Source organism: Cyprinodon tularosa, unplaced genomic scaffold (genome assembly GCF_016077235.1).
Source record: "Cyprinodon tularosa strain WSP-4 unplaced genomic scaffold, ASM1607723v1 ctg6, whole genome shotgun sequence".
NCBI classification, from domain to species: Eukaryota; Metazoa; Chordata; class Actinopteri; order Cyprinodontiformes; family Cyprinodontidae; genus Cyprinodon; species Cyprinodon tularosa.
In genome coordinates, this window is record NW_024039340.1 from 4,200,383 (window position 1) to 4,219,024 (window position 18,642).

The 18,642-nt window shown below is 40.2% G+C and overlaps 1 protein-coding gene across 2 annotated transcripts in view; it reads left to right on the forward strand.

Moving 5' to 3' along the window:
* Nucleotides 1–17,936, forward strand: part of LOC119797840 (kelch domain-containing protein 1) — a 39,847-nt gene extending 21,911 nt beyond the window's left edge. For both annotated transcript variants that reach the window (XM_038307067.1, XM_038307068.1), the window contains exons 6-14: nt 2,245–2,332; nt 2,472–2,555; nt 2,630–2,710; nt 5,420–5,478; nt 5,615–5,724; nt 5,805–5,877; nt 14,931–15,015; nt 15,238–15,290; nt 17,613–17,936. In XM_038307067.1, coding sequence (XP_038162995.1) covers nt 2,245–2,332; nt 2,472–2,555; nt 2,630–2,710; nt 5,420–5,478; nt 5,615–5,724; nt 5,805–5,877; nt 14,931–15,015; nt 15,238–15,290; nt 17,613–17,736 — 757 coding nt within the window. In that variant the 3' untranslated portion in view covers nt 17,737–17,936. The remainder of the gene's footprint in view (nt 1–2,244; nt 2,333–2,471; nt 2,556–2,629; nt 2,711–5,419; nt 5,479–5,614; nt 5,725–5,804; nt 5,878–14,930; nt 15,016–15,237; nt 15,291–17,612) is intronic.
* The last annotated feature ends 706 nt before the right edge of the window (nt 17,937–18,642 follow it).

The following is an 18,642-nucleotide window of genomic DNA, read 5'->3' on the forward strand; positions in this document are numbered from 1 at the left end:
AGACAAACAACCATTCAGACACACACTCACACCTAAGGAGAATTTAGAGAAGCCAATTAACCTAACAGCCTAACAGTTTTTGGACTGTGGGAGGAAGCCAGAGTACCTGGACAGATCCCACGCATGCTCAGAGAGAACATGCAAACTCCATGCAAAACCCGGACCCTTCTTGCTGCAAGGCAGTAGTGCTATTCACCGCACCACTGAGCAGCCCCAGGTCATTCCAAAAAAGTTAAAAGAGTAAAAAAAAAGACCACTGGACTTTGTTTCCAAGTCTGAAGACATTTCGCTTCCCATCCAGGAAGCTTTTTAAACTCAAAATGTCTGGGTTAGTGTTGAGTTCCAAGCTTTATAGAGTAGCCCCACAAAACCTTGTTTTGGTTTAGAAAAAAACATGCAAATAGAACCGAAAGAACTAGGGATGCACGATATTGGGATTTTGGCCGATATCCGATATGCCGATATTTTAAAACTCATGTAGCCGATAACCGATATCGATACCGATGTTAAAGCTGGACAAAAATAAGTAATCATTGAAAATAGCAGTTTTGTTATCCATTTCTGACACTTTGAAAAATAATAAACTCAAATATATTTTCATATGCTGATATCAAATTGATTTTTAAAAACGCGGTATCGATCTATTTTACTTTCAAAATCTCGTGAAATTTCATCGTTCTGTTACAAACTCTCGTGATATTTTGCAAATTCTTGTGAGATTTTGTTAGTAAAATAGATCGATACCGCGTCAATATATCAACATATAAAAATATGGCAACCTTTCATTTTCGGGGGATTTCGTAGCGTAACGATGACATATAGCAATATTTCATTAGTAAAAGAGATTGATATGGTGTTTTTAAATGGCAATATATCAGCATATGAAGATATTGTGATATTTTAATGTATCAATATTGTTCCCCTCGTCTTTAGAAGTTTGATAAGTCTGTAAAAAAGAAGTTTTTGAGGAAGAAGAAGAAGTAGTAGTATTTTTTTTTTTTTTTTTAGACTTTAGAAACTCAGAAGCTGATCAAATATCGGGTTAAATATCAGTGGGGTGGCCGATGTCCGATATTCAGTTTTAAGGCCGATACGGATAGGGGGCCCATTATATCGTGCATCCCTAGAAAGAACTGGTCCATCCCTTAGTAATGGGGAGTTGTTGAGGTCGTTGTCGGCCTGCAATACCTGCATGCCTCTGTAGAGGGAGTCGTTAGTTTCATTATGGACCTGGCTGACCAGGAGAGATGTTTTGGTCCCCCGCATGGCGATGGGGGCTTAGATGATAGCGGAAAGGGTTCAACTCTATTGCTGAGTTGTAGGTTTTTGAGAGCTAAAACCCGAGTCCACCCCCTCTGTTTAAGGTTGGGTTTTTTCTTGAATGACTTCATTCACGCCCCTTTCAAACCACCTGTCTTCATTGTCCTAAATGTGAACATTCTTCAAGTGAATGTCCTTTGTCCTTAAGGTGTAGATGGACAGCCAAGTCTTGTCCGGAGGATGTAGCCCGTTTGTGTTGAGCCATGCGTTTGTGGAGAGGTTGTTTGGTTTCTCCAATATAAAGTGTTTTTTTAAACTTTTTTAACTTTTTTGGAGGTACATCAGAGAACCGAAAATACTGTAAGTCTGATTAGCTCAGGGTGAGATCTATTGGGTTGGCTGATAAACTGTTAGCTTAGTTAGCTCTGGTGTTTAAGGGAAACTCTTTAAAGCGCCGCTCTGAGTCACATGACTCGTTCAGTGACAGATCCGACCCTCTAAAGTCCCACAGGAGAGATTTTGAGTAGAGCGTCCTGTGCGGAGCATCGGTACCCACCAGGCGCTGAATTACTGACCTGAAAAATCATTCAAAATATCTCTAATTAAGCCAATTATTGCATCAAAGTTATTCGGTGACGATTTAATCAGAGAGATCAGAATTCTTTTATTTTTCACATCAGGATTGTTGAATTTCTGTTGATCTTTATTATTTTTTCTTAAAGTGAGAATGTGTAAGCTTTTACTTTCAGCCATCTAACAGGCAGTGCAAAGCAATAGGTAGGGGAGGGGAAACAGTACATCCCTCTGTACTTTATATGGTGAGAAAAAAAATATTTACCAAAAATCTTAAGACAATACATGCACAGAATTCATCGTGAGGTGTCAGGCGTCAAGTGAAGAAGCCAGTTATTTAAAACATAAAATCTGATGGATGTTTCTAGGATGACTTTGTTATAATAAATATTTTCCTTACTGTTCTTTCAGGATCATCTACTTTGGAGGATATGGCCATAAAGTTCTGGCTGATATCAGCAACAGGAACAGGAATTTTATCCTTGATGAACCATCCTGGGTAAAATTTTGGTATTGGAGGGAAACCCGCTCACCCAATCAGAACCAGGCTCCATAACAGCAGAAAAATAACAGAAGGAAGAGGCTGTTGCTACGGGAGATGAATGATCTGGTTTCCTTCTTTTAATTTCTGTTCACAGGTGGAGAATTTGTTCTGGGGATGGAACAATGAAGTTCATATATTTGACCCTGTTCAACGCTGCTGGACTGAACCCCAAACTCACGTCAGTGTTTCAAGAACATCTTGAACGTTCCGAAAATCAGAACCTTTTCGTTTGATTATGATTTCCGTCTGCAGGGCCGTCCACCCGCCCCGAGGGCAGCCCACGCCAGCACCGCGCTTGGATCCAGAGGATACATTTTTGGAGGCAGAGTCGTGGTGAGGAGACTCAGTTGCTGCTGCTAAAAAAAAAACAAAAAACATTAACTTAAGCTTCTTTTTTTTTTATGTCTGGTGGGATTGTAAAAATTATTTGTTTTGGCTAAACGGCTAAATTAATTATAGATTTAGATTTTATTTTTTTTTCAATTTTGTTCAAATTCAGAATCTTTGGATCTATTTTTCTAACCCTGCTCTGCTGTGGTGCAAAGCCCAGAGGAGCTCCAAGGAGCATTCCAAGTTCGCTCAATAAAAACCTGTGAAAACTTAAAAATCAAACTAAGCCTCTGCCACACCTTGACCATTTAGCAAACGCATGCCTGAGGTACGAAAAATTTGGCAAAAACTCTGGGATTGTTGTTGTTGATCATTTAAATTCGATCACTTAATAAAAAGCAAATATAAGTAAATTAATAAAGTCATAACAAAACAAAACAAAAAAGAAGAAAAAGAAAAAACATATGTACATACCATCATGTTCGAAAAGGAGTAGGAAGAAGTAATAAAACTTCTTCTACCCCATATTAACATCTACCTATGTTTAAGCATACATACATATCTATATATATAGACACAGACACATACATACATATATACATATATATACACAGATATATATACTTACACATACACCCGTATCTCAAACACATGCACATATACATGCATATACATACACACCCACATAACTATAGACGGTATACACATATCTCTATCTACATATACGTACACATATATCCATATATATCCATATACCAAAAACCCTTTTCTCTCACACTTTTTTTTTTCTTATTATTTCATCTCTCTTGACTTCTTATCGATTTTAATTCATAGTGGCAGAGCAAGTTCTATTCCCCCTCAAGCCCCCTCCTCCCTGTATCTTGTAAAAATAATTTGTTTATATTTGTTTTTAAACTGGTTGATGTTTGGACATTGCTTCAAATCCATGCTCTGTCTGTTCCATAGCCTCACTCCACTATTTGTTATACAAAATCTTTTCCTTGCAGTTCTGTATCTTTGAATCTTAAAATTAGTTATCTCCCTTAAATCATACCCCCCCTGTCTCTCATAAAACAAATTTGTCAAGTGACTTGGTAATAGCTTATTTCTAGCTTTAAATAGAAATTGTGCTGTTTGGAATTCTATCATATCATAAGTTGGATAAGTTATGGGTACATTTTGTATAGTTTATGAGCACGCTGAAAAACGCTGGAACACGCTGGCACACCTCAACATACGGTGAGTACGTCGAGAAGTTTTGAGCATGCTCAAAATTTCCCAACGTACACCAGCGTATGCTCATACATGGGGCATAAGTTACAGGTAAGTTATCTGATCATTTACATACGTTAAGTGTAAGTTACTAATAAGTTGTGGCGTCTAGCTTATTCAAAACGTTTGAGTAAATTGTGCATAACTTATCAAGAACTTCTCTCCAACGCATATCAGCGTATCTGACGTGTTCCAGACGAACGCTGAACGTGTTTCTAACTAATTTATTGGCAGCTTTTGGGTAAAAAAAATTATAAAATTTCAGACATTCGTAAAAATACTAGCTTCCCTACTATGGCATAAGATTTCCAGTGATGATTCTGCTTAGCAGTGTGAACCTCAATGCGTCTGTAAGCCCTGATTAGACTATTTCTCTTATCCACTTCCCCAAAGCCGACTCTGTCAAGTAAATTCACCAAATGCTGCCTTCTTCCACTGACTCTCCGCAAACTTCCTGAATGTTACAGGCGCCGCCATGTTAGTTTGGTTGTTTACCTCTGGAGGGCAGTAGTACCTTATATCGTCACTAGGAGGTGATGGACCATGCTAGGGTGGTGTTAGTTCTACGTCAGCCTGAACACCTACATTCGGCCAATCATATATCAACGATGATCTGTCAATTTAATATACGCAGCTAATATACGCAACGGTTGAAATCAGAATCCTTTCCTTTCCCATTGAGTTGCGTTTCAGTGTTCACGGGGATGGACGTCTGTGTCTTCGGCAGGCGTAGAGCTAACAGAACTGGCAGCGTTGCGAGGCAAGGGCTCAAACATGTACGGCTGGAAGCCTTCTACACCAAACCAAGCTTCTGCCACCCTGGCGTCCTCTTCCACAACATCTTCGTCCCGCTTTCCTCCTCTAAACAAAAAATGGATGACGGAGGAGACTCATCCACGACCTCCGACACTAAACTCTCCTCCTCTTGCATGTTTCCGCTGTCCATAGCGTTCCTTGACAGCGTCGTTTCTAAGTCACCAATTTAGTGCTACTTGGTCCCAATGGAATTTCCCATTGGGAACCTGCTAGCACTAAGATGCTAACTGGTTAGCAAGATGCTTCAGAGAAACCGGCCAAAACCAAACTTGCTTGCAAACCTCCCCCCACAACAAGCCCGCCCTCTTGATAATCGACCAATCACATTCACTTGATTCACTCATGTAAAGTTGTGCATCACTCGGAAGAATTTGGAAATGCAATAATTGGAACGGCCACTTCCCTACGACTTTAAGGAACAGAGCTTGGCATGGTTAACTGATCCAAGCTCGGCACGGATCGGTTTTCAGAGGGTAGTGTAAATGGTGCTACTGTTAGTGGTCCTAATTGACCTAAAGTAGGAGTTCTGTCAGATTGTGAGTCTTATCGTCCGCCGTATTTAAATTTAATGGATAACTTGATCTGGGACACATGTTTTCTACCTTTGCCAATTTCTACTTTCAGGAAACCAGGACAAATGACATCCACTGTCTAGATTTTGAATCGTGGACGTGGACAGAAATGTAAGTAAACAAACGCAGAATACTCCGATCACATCTGTGCTGCTGGGTTAACATGCATGACCATATTTTAGCTTAAAATGTGCTGCATCATGCAGGCTGTTGCCAGGGTTACTGATATGTTTCCTTTTGTTTCCAGAGTTCCTTTATCCAGTTCTCCAGTGGGCAGATCATGGCACACACTGACAGCTGTGTCAGAGACCAGCTTTTTTCTGTTTGGAGGTCTCAGTAATGACTGCAAGCCAATGAGTAAGGATCTATGATCTGCATGTTAATCTGAAATGTCCTCCGGTTATAACCTTTCCTTCTTTACCGATCTTCTGTCCTAGGTGATGGCTGGCTCTTTGACACTGAAACTAAGAAATGGAGAGAGTTTGAACATCCCTATAAGAACAAGCCAAGGTATCAATTTGCAATTCAAAGTTCAGAAGTACAGATACAAAAATTACAGGGATTAATAAGCTGTGTATGATTAGTTCATTTGCTTTCTCTATTTAAAACCAACAGTGAAAATACGAGAAACAGAACAGAAACAAAAACTGAGGGCAGAGTGGCTCCACAGGTTCAGAACGGCGCTGCAGCTGCCCCAGTTTTGTATTTCTGAATTCGGGATAACCCCTATCTAATCAAAATAAAAAAAAACCTACACAAAAAATTGCGCTGTGGGGGTGGCCTAGGTCTCATCATGGAGTAGACGTGTTTTGAGGGAGCTCCGACTTAACTCCACTACTTTCTCACCCTAAATAATAATATTTAAACTTCTGCCTAGCATATTCATAGTGCGCCATCACACTATGAACAGAACGACCAAGCCCAAACTTAATAAGAAAGACAAAGGCTCGGGGGAGGAAACTTTGGACGACCGGACCAAACTAGCAAGCCTGGAAGTGGCTAAGGCTAACACAAGCCCCATGTGCTCTCCAGGTCCATCGGCCACCAATGAGGACGTTCTGTCAGCTATAAGTAAGCTTAGCAGCACGGTCGACACGAGGTTTACTGAGCTCAACGGATCAATTTCCAGTCTCAAAGCGGCGCTTTCAGATATTTGTGACCGTGTGACATCAACCGAGGCCGCAGTGGGGTCACAGGATAGACGGATTTCGGAGCTAGAGAAAAGGTATGACAGTCTGGCAGCTCAATGCTCACTACAGCAAGCAAAGCTGGAGGACCTGGAGGCGCGCTCACGCCGGCAGAATATACGCATTGTAGGCATACCGGAGAGAGCCGAGAATGGTAGACTCACGGAGTTTGTCTGTAAACTGCTGCCCAAATTGCTGGGAGAGGACAATTTTGATCGTCCAATTGAAGTGGATCGGGCACACCGGAGCCTAACGCATGCCAAAGACGGGAAGGCGAGAGCCATCATTGTCAGGATGCATTATTTTCAAGAGAGAGAGCGTATGCTGCGGTTGGCGAGGGAGAAAAGTCCGCTGCAATACGACGGTCGCTCGGTGTTCATCTTTCCCGACCTCACCTCAGCTGTAATGAAGAAACGTCAGGCGTTCCAAGCTATCAAGGAGCAATGCAGATCCAAAAAGATTCGTTATGGATTCCGATACCCGGCGCAGTTCATGGTCACCGTGAATAACAACACCGCTACGTTCGACACTCCAGTGGAAGCCGAAAAATTCCTGAGCCGGGAGATAGAGGACTGGCAGTCTGGGACTAAATGAAGCAGGTGGACAAACTTTCCTTTCGTTGATACATTTGAGACTTTTTGAAAGTGAGAAAATTTTTGCCATCGGGTGAGAATTCAAAGTTTTTTTTTTTGTTTGTTTTAATAAGCTAATTGTGTGGAGTTGAGTGGCTGTCCCGGTTGGAAAGGTGGGGAAGCTTGTTACTTGTCCTCCACAGGATGGGCGGGTAGTTCCAGCTTTAAGGTGGAGGTATGGAGATTCCGCTCTGGGTTCTGTTCAGTTATGTTGGGGGGTGGGGAGGGTTTGTTATGTTTTTGAGAATATTGTTTCTTGCACATCAATGTGTTCTGAATACCTTAAAATTATCTTCACAGTCATGCAACAGTTGATTGCTAAAATGTACACGAATTAATGTTGACTGATCCACATAAACATTGTAGGGGCGGGGTTAATTTAATTAGCTGGAATGTTCGAGGAATAAACAGCCCTCTAAAAAGAGGTAAAGTTTATGCACATCTGCGTTCACTGAAGGCTGATATTTGTTTTCTCCAGGAGACCCATATTAAGAAAACAGCTGCAAAAGTTATCAGCCCCTCATGGGCTTCCCATGTTTACCAGTCAAATTTCAGCACAAAAACTAGAGGGGTTGCAATCCTGATTAAAAAACATACACCTTTCATTCACAAGCAGACAATTTCAGATCAAAGGGGAAGATATGTGATTGTTAGTGGGCTGCTGAATTCTATACCAGTGACACTAATAAATATATACGGGCCTAATTTTGATGATCCCATCTTTTTTCAAGACCTTTTTAATGTAGTGCCGGATTGGGTTGGCTCTAATATAATCCTTGGTGGGGATTTAAACCTAATCCTGGACCCAGTTTTAGATAGACAACGCTCTCAGTCTAAATCATTCAAGAGCAGTGAATCCCTTAAAAATCTATTACAATCCCACAATATGGTTGACATTTGGAGACTGCTAAATCCCACTGGGAGAGATTATTCATACTTTTCAGCAGTACATAAGTCCTACTCTAGGATTGATTACTTCCTGTTAGACTCTAGGTTGCTAGCAGCAGTATCAAGCTGTAAATATCACAATATTCACATATCAGATCACGCTCCTGTGTCACTGAACCTCAAATTAAATTTTAAAAAGGCGGGGTGGAACTGGCATTTAAATAACACTTTGTTGAAAGATAAGGAATTTTGCTCTTTTATTTCAAACGAAATTAAGTCATACCTGAGTGCTAATGACAGTGGGGATGTAAATGACTCAACGCTCTGGGAAGCAATGAAGGCGGTTATAAGGGGATGTATAATTTCGTTCGAGGCAGCAAAAAACAAGGAATCCAAGATTAGGTTGGATAAAATAGAAGGCATGTTGACCAGCTTAGAAAACTCATACAAATTAAAGCAGTGTCCAGATACACTGAAAAAAATAACAGCTCTACGTTATGAATATAACTCTATTACGTCAAGAAAAGTTTCTAAATTACTGGGACAAGTCAAACAGAAATACTTTGAGTTAGGTGATAAACCTCATAAGCTTTTAGCCCGTCAGCTCAAACAATCACAGGCCTCTAGAGCCATACATCGTATTAAGCTTGAAGATGGAACTTTACTCACAGAACCGGATAAAATCAATAACTGCTTTGCGGACTTCTATGCTAGTGTTTATCAGTCACAGGGAAAACTAGATATTGAAAATCTGGAAATATTTTTTGAAAATTTGAATTTGCCAAAACTCCCATCAGATTCTGCTGAAGCTCTGGAAGCTGACATAACTTTACAGGAAATTGAATCTGTTATCTCTTCACTTCCTAATAACAAAGCACCGGGTCCCGACGGCTTCAGTGCTGACTTCTTCAAAGTATTTAGTTCTAAATTATCACCTCTACTTTTACGTATGTTAAACCATTCTAAGCAAGTGTCAAGACTGCCTCCCACTTTATACAGAGCCAATATTTCGCTCATTCCTAAACCTAGCCGGGATCCAGAGGTTGTTTCATCCTACCACCCAATTTCGTTGTTACCTCTAGAAACCAAAATTCTTGGGAAAATTCTAGCCAATAGACTCAAAGAACACATTGGTCTTATCGTCCACCCGGATCAGACTGGCTTTATGCCAGGTAGGCATATGTTTTTTAACCTGCGGCGTCTTTTCAATATCCTATATTCAAATCATTCAAATGAGTCCATTGTTATCTCGTTAGACGCAAAACGTGCATTTGACCAAGTAGAATGGCCTTATATGATGTATGCTCTCAAAAAATCTGGTTTTGGACCCATGTTTACAGAATGGATTGAAATAATTTATTCACACCCAACTGCTTCCGTCATTACTAATCAGAATATCTCTGGTCCCTTTGCTATTCATCGCGGTACACGTCAAGGCTGCCCCCTCTCCCCATTTCTCTTCTCAGTTATCATCGAACCTCTGGCCGCCAGCATAAGACAAAACCCCTCAATCTCCCCTATTGAGATATTTAATTGTAAGCATCATATTTCGCTGTATGCAGATGATATACTTTTGTATGTCTCTAACCCACGTAAATCGTTGTCTCCTCTTTTGACACTGATCAACAGTTTTGGCAGTTTCTCAGGTTTCTCTATTAATTGGGACAAAAGTGAGCTAATGCCACTTACCACAGATGCTGATTTGGTATATTTGACGTCCACATCATTTAAGATAGCTTATAAATCCTTTACATATTTGGGCGTGTTGGTAACAAAAAAACCAGAAGATCTTTTAAGGCTGAATTGGCAAAGTAAAATTCTTCAACTCAAGCAGAATATTGATTTCTGGAGGACGCTCCCACTATCTATGGCCGGTAGGATCAACGCCATTAAAATGGTGGTATTACCGCGTTTCCTTCACTTATTTCAATCTGGTCCATGTTTTATAGGTGTATCCTTCTTCAGACAATTAGATTCTATTATTATTCCCTTTATTTTGGGGCTATAAAAGAGTCAGAATTTCCAAAAAACACTTATGTAAGCCGGGGATGGATGGTGGGTTCTCCTTACCCGATTTTAAGCAATATTACTGGGCTTGCCATTTATACATCCTGGCGTGGTGGAAGAGGGGCCCACTCTCATCTGACGGGACCTGTCCTACCTGGTTATCTTTAGAGCGTCTGCATTGTTGTAATACGTCTCTACCTGCCCTCCTAAACAGCCCCATTAAAGTCAGTAAAACTTTATATACCAATAATTTTGTCATTGGCCATACTATCAGAATCTGGAATCAGATAAAAAAATTTATAAAAGCTCCGGAGGTTGACTTTGACACACCTATTTGTAAAAATCACTCCTTTGCGCCAGGTCTCAGTGACGCTGTCTTTCGGATGTGGAGAATGAAGGGCATTAATGTGATAGGTGATCTATATATTAATGGAACTTTTGCATCTTTTGCACAGTTACGTTCTAAGTATAATCTTTCCCCGTCGAGTTTTTTCCGTTATCTGCAGGTACGGGACTATGTTAGGAAAAATTTATCGGATTTTGGAACTTTAACAAAACATGAAACCCTAGAGGAAATAGATAAATTTGATCCTGTCAGTCGGGGGGCAGTGTCTCACTTTTATAAGATCTTTAACAATATATGCGTAGACACGACCAGCATTAAAAAGGCATGGGAGGATGAGTTGGGGCAACAGTTATCTGAAGATCTGTGGGAGGAGGGTTTGAAAAGTATTCAATATTGTTCAATCAACGTCAGACACAATCTCATAAGTTTCAAAACTATACATAGGCTCCATTATTCGAGGGAGAAACTGAGCATGTTCTTTCCTAGTGTGTCTCCAATTTGTAATCATTGTCGGGTTGCTATTGGTAACCTGACGCACTCCTTCTGGTCATGTTTTCAGCTGCACTCATTCTGGAAGAAAATTTTTAAATTTTTTTCAGCAGCTTTCGGAAAAAGATGGGATCCAGATCCTCTTATTGCCATCATTGGAATCTCCAGTGCTTTGCAACCAGCCACTAAAAATGAGAAAATGGCTGTCTTGTTTGGTTCGGTGATTGCTAAAAGATTGATTTTGAGATTTTGGAAAAATTACTCTGTGCCCTCATTTGATTTGTGGTTGGGAGAACTAGCAAATACTCTGCACCTGGAAAGACTGAGACATTATAACGAAGATAAGGGTGCTGTGTTTGAGAAAGTATGGGACCCTGTACTAAAATTCCTTCAACGAAAAAGTGATTAAGACTGACTCGTCACTACTTAATACTCTGTATAACTTTCTTTTTTTTCATGCTTGTGGAATGCTTTAGATCAATATATGGTGTTTTCGTCATGTTGTTTTGACTGTGAAAGTGTTCTATGATGTGCTGTTCTGGGAGGGCAAGGGTAGGGTGGTGATTTGTTCTTATTTGTCATTTTTTGTATATTCATCTGGAAAATTTAATAAAAAAAAAAAAAATTGCGCTGTGAACAGGTGTGTCTTCCGCTGCTTCCACGTCGGATGCAAGGGTTGTCACAAACTGGTGAGAGTTCTACATGCACCTGTGGTGGTTTTTGATTGCGTTTATGAGGAGATGTTGAAAGGAAACTGACGTTTAATTAACACATTCATCTGGGGTTGCAACTAACGATTATTTTGCAAATTTATTCATCTCTAGATTATTTTTTTAGATTAATTGATTAATAATGGAGGGTTCCCGCGGGTCCTTAAAAAGTCTTAAAAGGCATTGAGTTCTTTAAAATAAAACTAAGGCCTTAATTGGTATTAAAATGTCTTAAATCAGTCTTTCATTCGTCTTAATTTTTAAAACATCATAAATAGGATTATTTTTATTACGATAAATTTTTGTAATCTAAATAAAGCGTTAAAATTGACATTTTTTTTTTTTATAAAAAAAAAATAACGGCTCGCCATTATTGGTTCCGTCCCAATAGCGGAACCAGTAAAAGCGTTGTTGCGACCGGGACATTTGGGAGATGCACCATTAACTTTTTTTCTGGAAAATATGAGCAAGTGTAAATGTGACGAAAATTGTCTCCAGCCAAGAGTTTCCTCCATGGCTAAAACCAGGGAACATACATGAGGCTCAGTGGATTTTGTGCACGAAGTCATTCAAGCTCAGAACGATGGGAATTAAGGCAGTGGAGTCGCACATGCGAAGCACGAAACACAAAGCGTCAAAATGGAGTTAGAGAGAAACAGCCGGTATTTCTCAGTTTAGTTCCACCCTTGTCTCTGCAACGCCTCCACTTATCACCAAATCAAACATACTAAGAAAACCATACAAAGAAAAATAGCTGCAAAAAAGACTTAGCACTGGTTATGTTGGGGCTTTAAAACTGATTTGTTTTGTTCCCTGCTAAAACAAAGTTTGTGAATTCAGTTAAATAATTGTTCAAATATATCTGTCATTTGTGTGTTTTTAGCTTTCTTCCTGTATGGGAAGCTTTTCAACATTTGAAACATTAGTGCAGTGGTTTATGTTAAATTAAACCTTTGGGTTAAGTTGTCACAAGCAGATTTTTATTGTGTTTCTTGTGAATTTGGTCTTAAATTTTTATTTTAAGTGGCATTAAAAAGTCTTAAAAAGTCTTGAATTTAACTTGCCTTATGCTGTAGGAACCCTGTAATGGGATAGCCAAAAGTTCCTTAAAGGAGATTTTTTACCAAATCAAACCAGGTGGAACAAACTTTTTTTTATCTTAAATTAAAAACGTTTAAATTTTTTTGTACAATTTTCATATAAATACTGCTCTAAGTGAGTCGCTCTGTCAGCCAAAGGCATGTTTTACAGTCTCTATACTCCATTTAATGACGATTGATCCAATTGTTCAGCCTTGCATTCATCTTAAATGTATTAATGACTTTATTCTCTAACCAGTTTGATAATGATTTTGATTGTGCAGCAGAAAAGATATTTTGTATTGAATACAGCCTGCTGAAATGTGTCCAGTGTTCAGCAGGCTGAGCTATTTTTTTAATTAAACTAAATAAAACAACTTGGTGCGATGGGTTTTCCGTAGAATCTGAGGCTAAATCGTGTCCGTTATGTTCAGGCCTTAAGTTCTCCTCTTGATTTTTCCACCTCTTCTGGGCAATGCACCACTAAAAGAAAACAGACCCGTAGCATGATGCTACCCCCACCATGCATCCTCAGTTTAAAGCCTCATCTTTACTTCTTCCAACGCCCTTCCTGTCATTGTGGCCGTATGGCTAATTTTGATCTTATCCGGTCCTAAAGTCTACATGGAAAACATTTCTGCTCCTCTGTGGCTGCAAGCTTCAGCTCAGTGTAGAGGGGATGTTTTTGCAGATAGAAATCAGGTGAAACATGCAGCCAGGAAGTCTCTAAGAGGCCTTTAACTCTGGATAAATGCTAAAGGCTGGACAATTAATTGCATTTGCAAAATAATCACAATTTAACTAAATGCAATTTTCAAATAACAAAGGCACTCAATTTTAATCAAACAATATTTAACAAGAGTAAGACACAAAGTTTCTTCCTCCAACGTTTCTTCCATTAGGTGGCGATAAAACACTTGAAATTAGTTTTTTGCCACGCAAAAAGGTAGATAGTTTTTCCAAAAAAGTAAAAAAAAAAAAACAATCCACTTTCCAAGTTTGAAGATGTTTCTCTTTCCATCCAGGAAGCTTTTTCAATTCAATATGTCAGAAATAGCGTTAAGTTCCAGGTTTTATACAGTAGCCCAACAAAGCCTGGTTTTTGCTTAGAAAACATGCACATTAAAACAGATGAATGGGGGTTGTTTTGCTTATTTTCACCAGTACAAAAGCAATAAACAGGTTGAAATGGTGTAAATGGTCAAAATTTGACTATTTTCACATCTTATCACAATTTAAAAAAAGCTAATATTTAATTCATTTTAATGGGTTTGGATGAAGAACCAACACAAAGATGATCATAGCTGTAAAATTTGTAGCGAATGATGCAAGATTAAAAAAATATCAACTTTTTTTTTTTCAACCGATAAACAGCCAATAAACAGGTTAAAATGGTTTAATTTCACGTAAGAATAAATATAGCTGATCTAAAGACAGCATGATGGAGACCAAGGAACCCAATTGATAGACTTGGAGAGTGACTTTTAGTTTATTATGAAATGGTAAATGGCCTGTACTTATGTAGAATGGGGGTCGTTTGGCTTCTTTGTTAGCCTGCAATGCCCCATAACTGTCTATGTCTCTGAAAGGGGGGTCGTTAAAGGGAATTGTTGGCCTGGCTAAACAGGCGGGGTCTTCTGTTCCCCTGTAAAGGGGTGGGGGTTGTGATGATAGAGGGAGGGTATCAACTCAATAGCACATTGTAGGTTTTTGAAAGCTTAAATCTGAGTCCCCCCCTCTGGATAGTTAGATAGTTTTGGTAGATAGTTTTGTTGCTGCATGCAGGTCCATGCACGCCAGTAGAAGTAAGCACTTTTTTCACACAAAGCCGACAGTAAAGGCCTGCAACAATGGACTTTGGCCCAGCAAGCTTTGAAAAACTGAAAGCTAGCGGCAAAAAATAAATAAAAAAATACAAGTCTGGGGTTAGGGCAAAGGAAAATTTAAATATCAAAATTGCAGTTTTGGTTAACAAAAGAAATCACAATTTTGAGCCGTTCAGTCCTAGTGTCGTCAAATAACTGAGCATGTGTGTGTAAATGCTACCCTGTTTGGATCTGAGGTGTTCATCCATCTGCTTGAGACCTAACAATGCAAACAGTATCAGCCTGATCCTATTGATAGGATTTAATCATGCGCATAGATTTCTGAACAGAAATGAATATTTCCCATAAAACATGTAACCTGAAGTGGTCTGGATGTTTTGATTCATTTTCCTGTCTAAGGTTGTGGCACACAGCATGTTCCAGCAAAGATTCAGACGTGGTTGTGTTTGGTGGAAGCTGCGACTACATCCTGCTTGTAGACTCTGTAAGCATTGATGGCACATTTTAAAACTAAACTGCATTAAACGAGGAAATGTATCATATTTAATTCCCTCCTTGGCTTTGGGTGTCATATGTTTAGTTCATATATTTTGTGATTTTGGGTTGAATTTAAGCTAATTATTAGCTGTAAAATCCAGTGTGTTTGTGCTGCTGTGTGTTTAATATTTACTCTAAATGAAAACATGATCTCATTTTCATGTTTTAGGGACATTGTAACGACGCACTTGTTTTCCAGATCGAGCCTCATCCTCTGTTCAGGTAAAAACAACTTTATCCTGAATTTATTATAAAGCACAATATCCATCCATCCATCCATCCATCATCCATCCATCCATCCATCCATCCATCTTTCATCCATCTTTCATCCATCCATCATCCATCCATCCATCCATCCATCCATCCATCCATCATCCATCCATCCATCCATCATCCATCCATCCATCCATCGATCCATCCATCCATCATCCATCCATCCATCCATCATCCATCCATCCATCCATCTTTCATCCATCCATCCATCATCCATCCATCCATCCATCCATCCATCCATTGAGATTAAAGTATAGTAATAGATTGTGGCTCAGTGCTGAAGGGAAAGTCACCTTCAACAGAGAGACGTGTAAAAAGTCAAAAAATTAATAAATGAAATTCTGTGTTTGGAGAGAAGGACGATATAGAGAACAGGATTGCATGGAGTGGGCACAATGCAGTTCACGGACTCCGGGGAAGATGTCACGGCCATAGATCCTCAAACATAAAAGGCGCTGGGCATGGCTGGAGCAGGAAGTTAGGTCAACCAGGCGCTTGCTTCTGCACGCTGAGCTCTAAGAACTCTTATTTAGGCATCCAGCAGCAAAAAGGTGCTACGCAAACATGAGTTAGACCCTGGTCATCAAGCTGCTGTTCGTGCAGGCCTGCACACTACACGTTTGCCGGGAGCTATGGCAACAGCTGATGTACCAGCATCAATAACTGAGCGTGTATTTGAGTTAAAAATAAGGTTTGTGCTTTTCTCGCTGAACACAGTGGGCATGGCTGGACATCAAAAGAAATGTGGTTCATGCAAATGGTAGATATACACTCACCGGCCACTTTATTAGGTACCCCATGCTAGTAACGGGTTGGACCCCCTTTTTCCTTCAGAACTGCCTCAATTCTTCGTGGCATAGATTCAACAAGGTGCTGGAAGCATTCCTCAGGGAGTTTGGTCCATATTGACATGATGGCATCACACAGTTGCCGCAGATTTGACGGCTGCACATCCATGATGCGAATCTCCCGTTCCACCACATCCCAAAGATGCTCTATTGGATTGAGATCTGGTGACTGTGGAGGCCATTTGAGGACAGTGAACTCATTGTCATGTTCAAGAAACCAGTCTGAGATGATTCCAGCTTTATGACATGGCGCATTATCCTGCTGAAAGTAGCCATCAGAAGTTGGGTACATTGTGGTCATAAAGGGATGGACATGGTCAGCAACAATACTCAGGTAGGCTGTGGCGTTGCAACGATGCTCAATTGGTACCAAGGGGCCCAAAGAGTGCCAAGAAAATATTCCCCACACCATGACACCACCACCACCAGCCTGAACCGTTGATACAAGGCAGGATGGATCCATGCTTTCATGTTGTAGACGCCAAATTCTGACCCTACCATCCGAATGTCGCAGCAGAAATCGAGACTCATCAGACCAGGCAACGTTTTTCCAATCTTCTATTGTCCAATTTCCATGAGCTTGTGCAAATTGTAGCCTCAGTTTCCTGTTCTTAGCTGAAAGGAGTGGCACCCGGTGTGGTCTTCTGCTGCTGTAGCCCATCTGCCTCAAAGTTGGACGTACTGTGGGTTCAGAGATGCTCTTCTGCCCACCTTGGTTGTAACGGGTGGTTATTTGAGTCACTGTTGCCCTTCTATCAGCTCCAATCAGTCTGGCCATTCTCCTCTGACCTCTGGCATCAACAAGGCATTTCCGCCCACAGAACTGCCGCTCACTGGATGTTTTTTCTTTTTCGGACCATTCTCTGTAAACCCTAGAGATGGTTGTGCGTGAAAATCCCAGTAGATTAGCAGTTTCTGAAATACTCAGACCAGCCCTTCTGGCACAAACAATCATGCCACGTTCAAAGTCACTCAAATCACCTTTCTTCCCCATACTGATGCTGGGTTTGAACTGCAGGAGATTGTCTTGACCATGTCTACATGCCTAAATGCACTGAGTTGCCGCCATGTGATTGGCTGCTTAGAAATTAAGTGTTAACGAGCAGTTGGACAGGTGTACCTAATAAAGTGGCCGGTGAGTGTAGATGCACTTCTTCCATCTTCTGGCCGTTTTTGGTGTTGGATTTTCAAAAGTCAAATTTAGTCTTCAATCATTCATGCAATCTCTGATCCCATGCCCCCACACCCTCCTGGCATGGCTTTAAAATACACACACACATGCGCATATATATATAGTTTCTTGCCTGTGTTAAAAAAAGTTCAGGCTTAGGATTTTTTTTTTCTTTAACCCCTGCATCCATCCATTAAAGAAAACTTGCAGAATTCCTGTTTTTTTTATTTTCTTATCTATTGTCTCTGACAGGATTTGTGAAGATTACATTGCAAAGAATGTGCGAACCTTGGAGAGGCTCAGGAATCAGCTTCCCTGTCTTCCTTCCAAAGTTCTCCAGGCCGTGCAGAGGAGGATTGCTTTCTACAGCCCTTAAAAGAAACAAAATAACAGTCAAAACCCTGTGTAAAAACATGCCAAATGGCCTCTATATACCCTAAAGAGTGATCATATTTTAATTTAAGAACATTGTGCAGAACATTTTACACAGTCTGGATTGTCTTAAAGAAATACATTTTATTTTATTTTAGTTCTGTGAATGTGATGGCTGTTTATTAAATAAGCTATGCGAACATCCCTTGTAGAGACAATCATCTCTCTAGAACAAACTACACTTCCATTTTTTTTTACCCACATTATTATTTATTTTACATTGAAAATGAAACGGAACGCTTTCTATCTCGTACCACAAGGTGGCAGCAGCCTCTTTATTGTTTGCTTTAACCATGCAGACTGTAAAACCCTTCTTGTGTCACATTCTGTCTTCATCAGGCGGAAAAGCGCAGGAACTGCGGTCGGGAACAGAACCTTAAACAAACATTTCCTCTGCAGACCTGTGCCAGATTATTCACGTAAAGTCCAGAGCTGCACCCTGAAAATGTTTATGTTGTAGAAAAGTTCTGCCTAAAGGCCTCAACCACCCAACAACCACCAAAGCTCTGCAGTCGCTCATTTCCTTTAAAAAAAGAAGTGTATGCACAGTAATGGGAGCCTAGTGTGAGTAATTGGATGACAGGACAGCCTGTTGCTCCACATAACAAACCAGGGAGGCCTTCTTCAGCGAACACTGAAGATGATCTGCACAAAGAGCCTCCTGGCATCGGTTCCAGTTTCCGTTGAAGTATGAGGCTGTAATTACACCGCTTTAAACTCTTAAATAAGACTAGCAGGCTAAAATCCAAACACCTCAGCATCAGCGCTTATATCAGATTAGATTATGACACCCTAATATTCTTTATTTAAAATAGTAAATCTTTAGTTCTGATCAAGTGAGAGCTGCTCA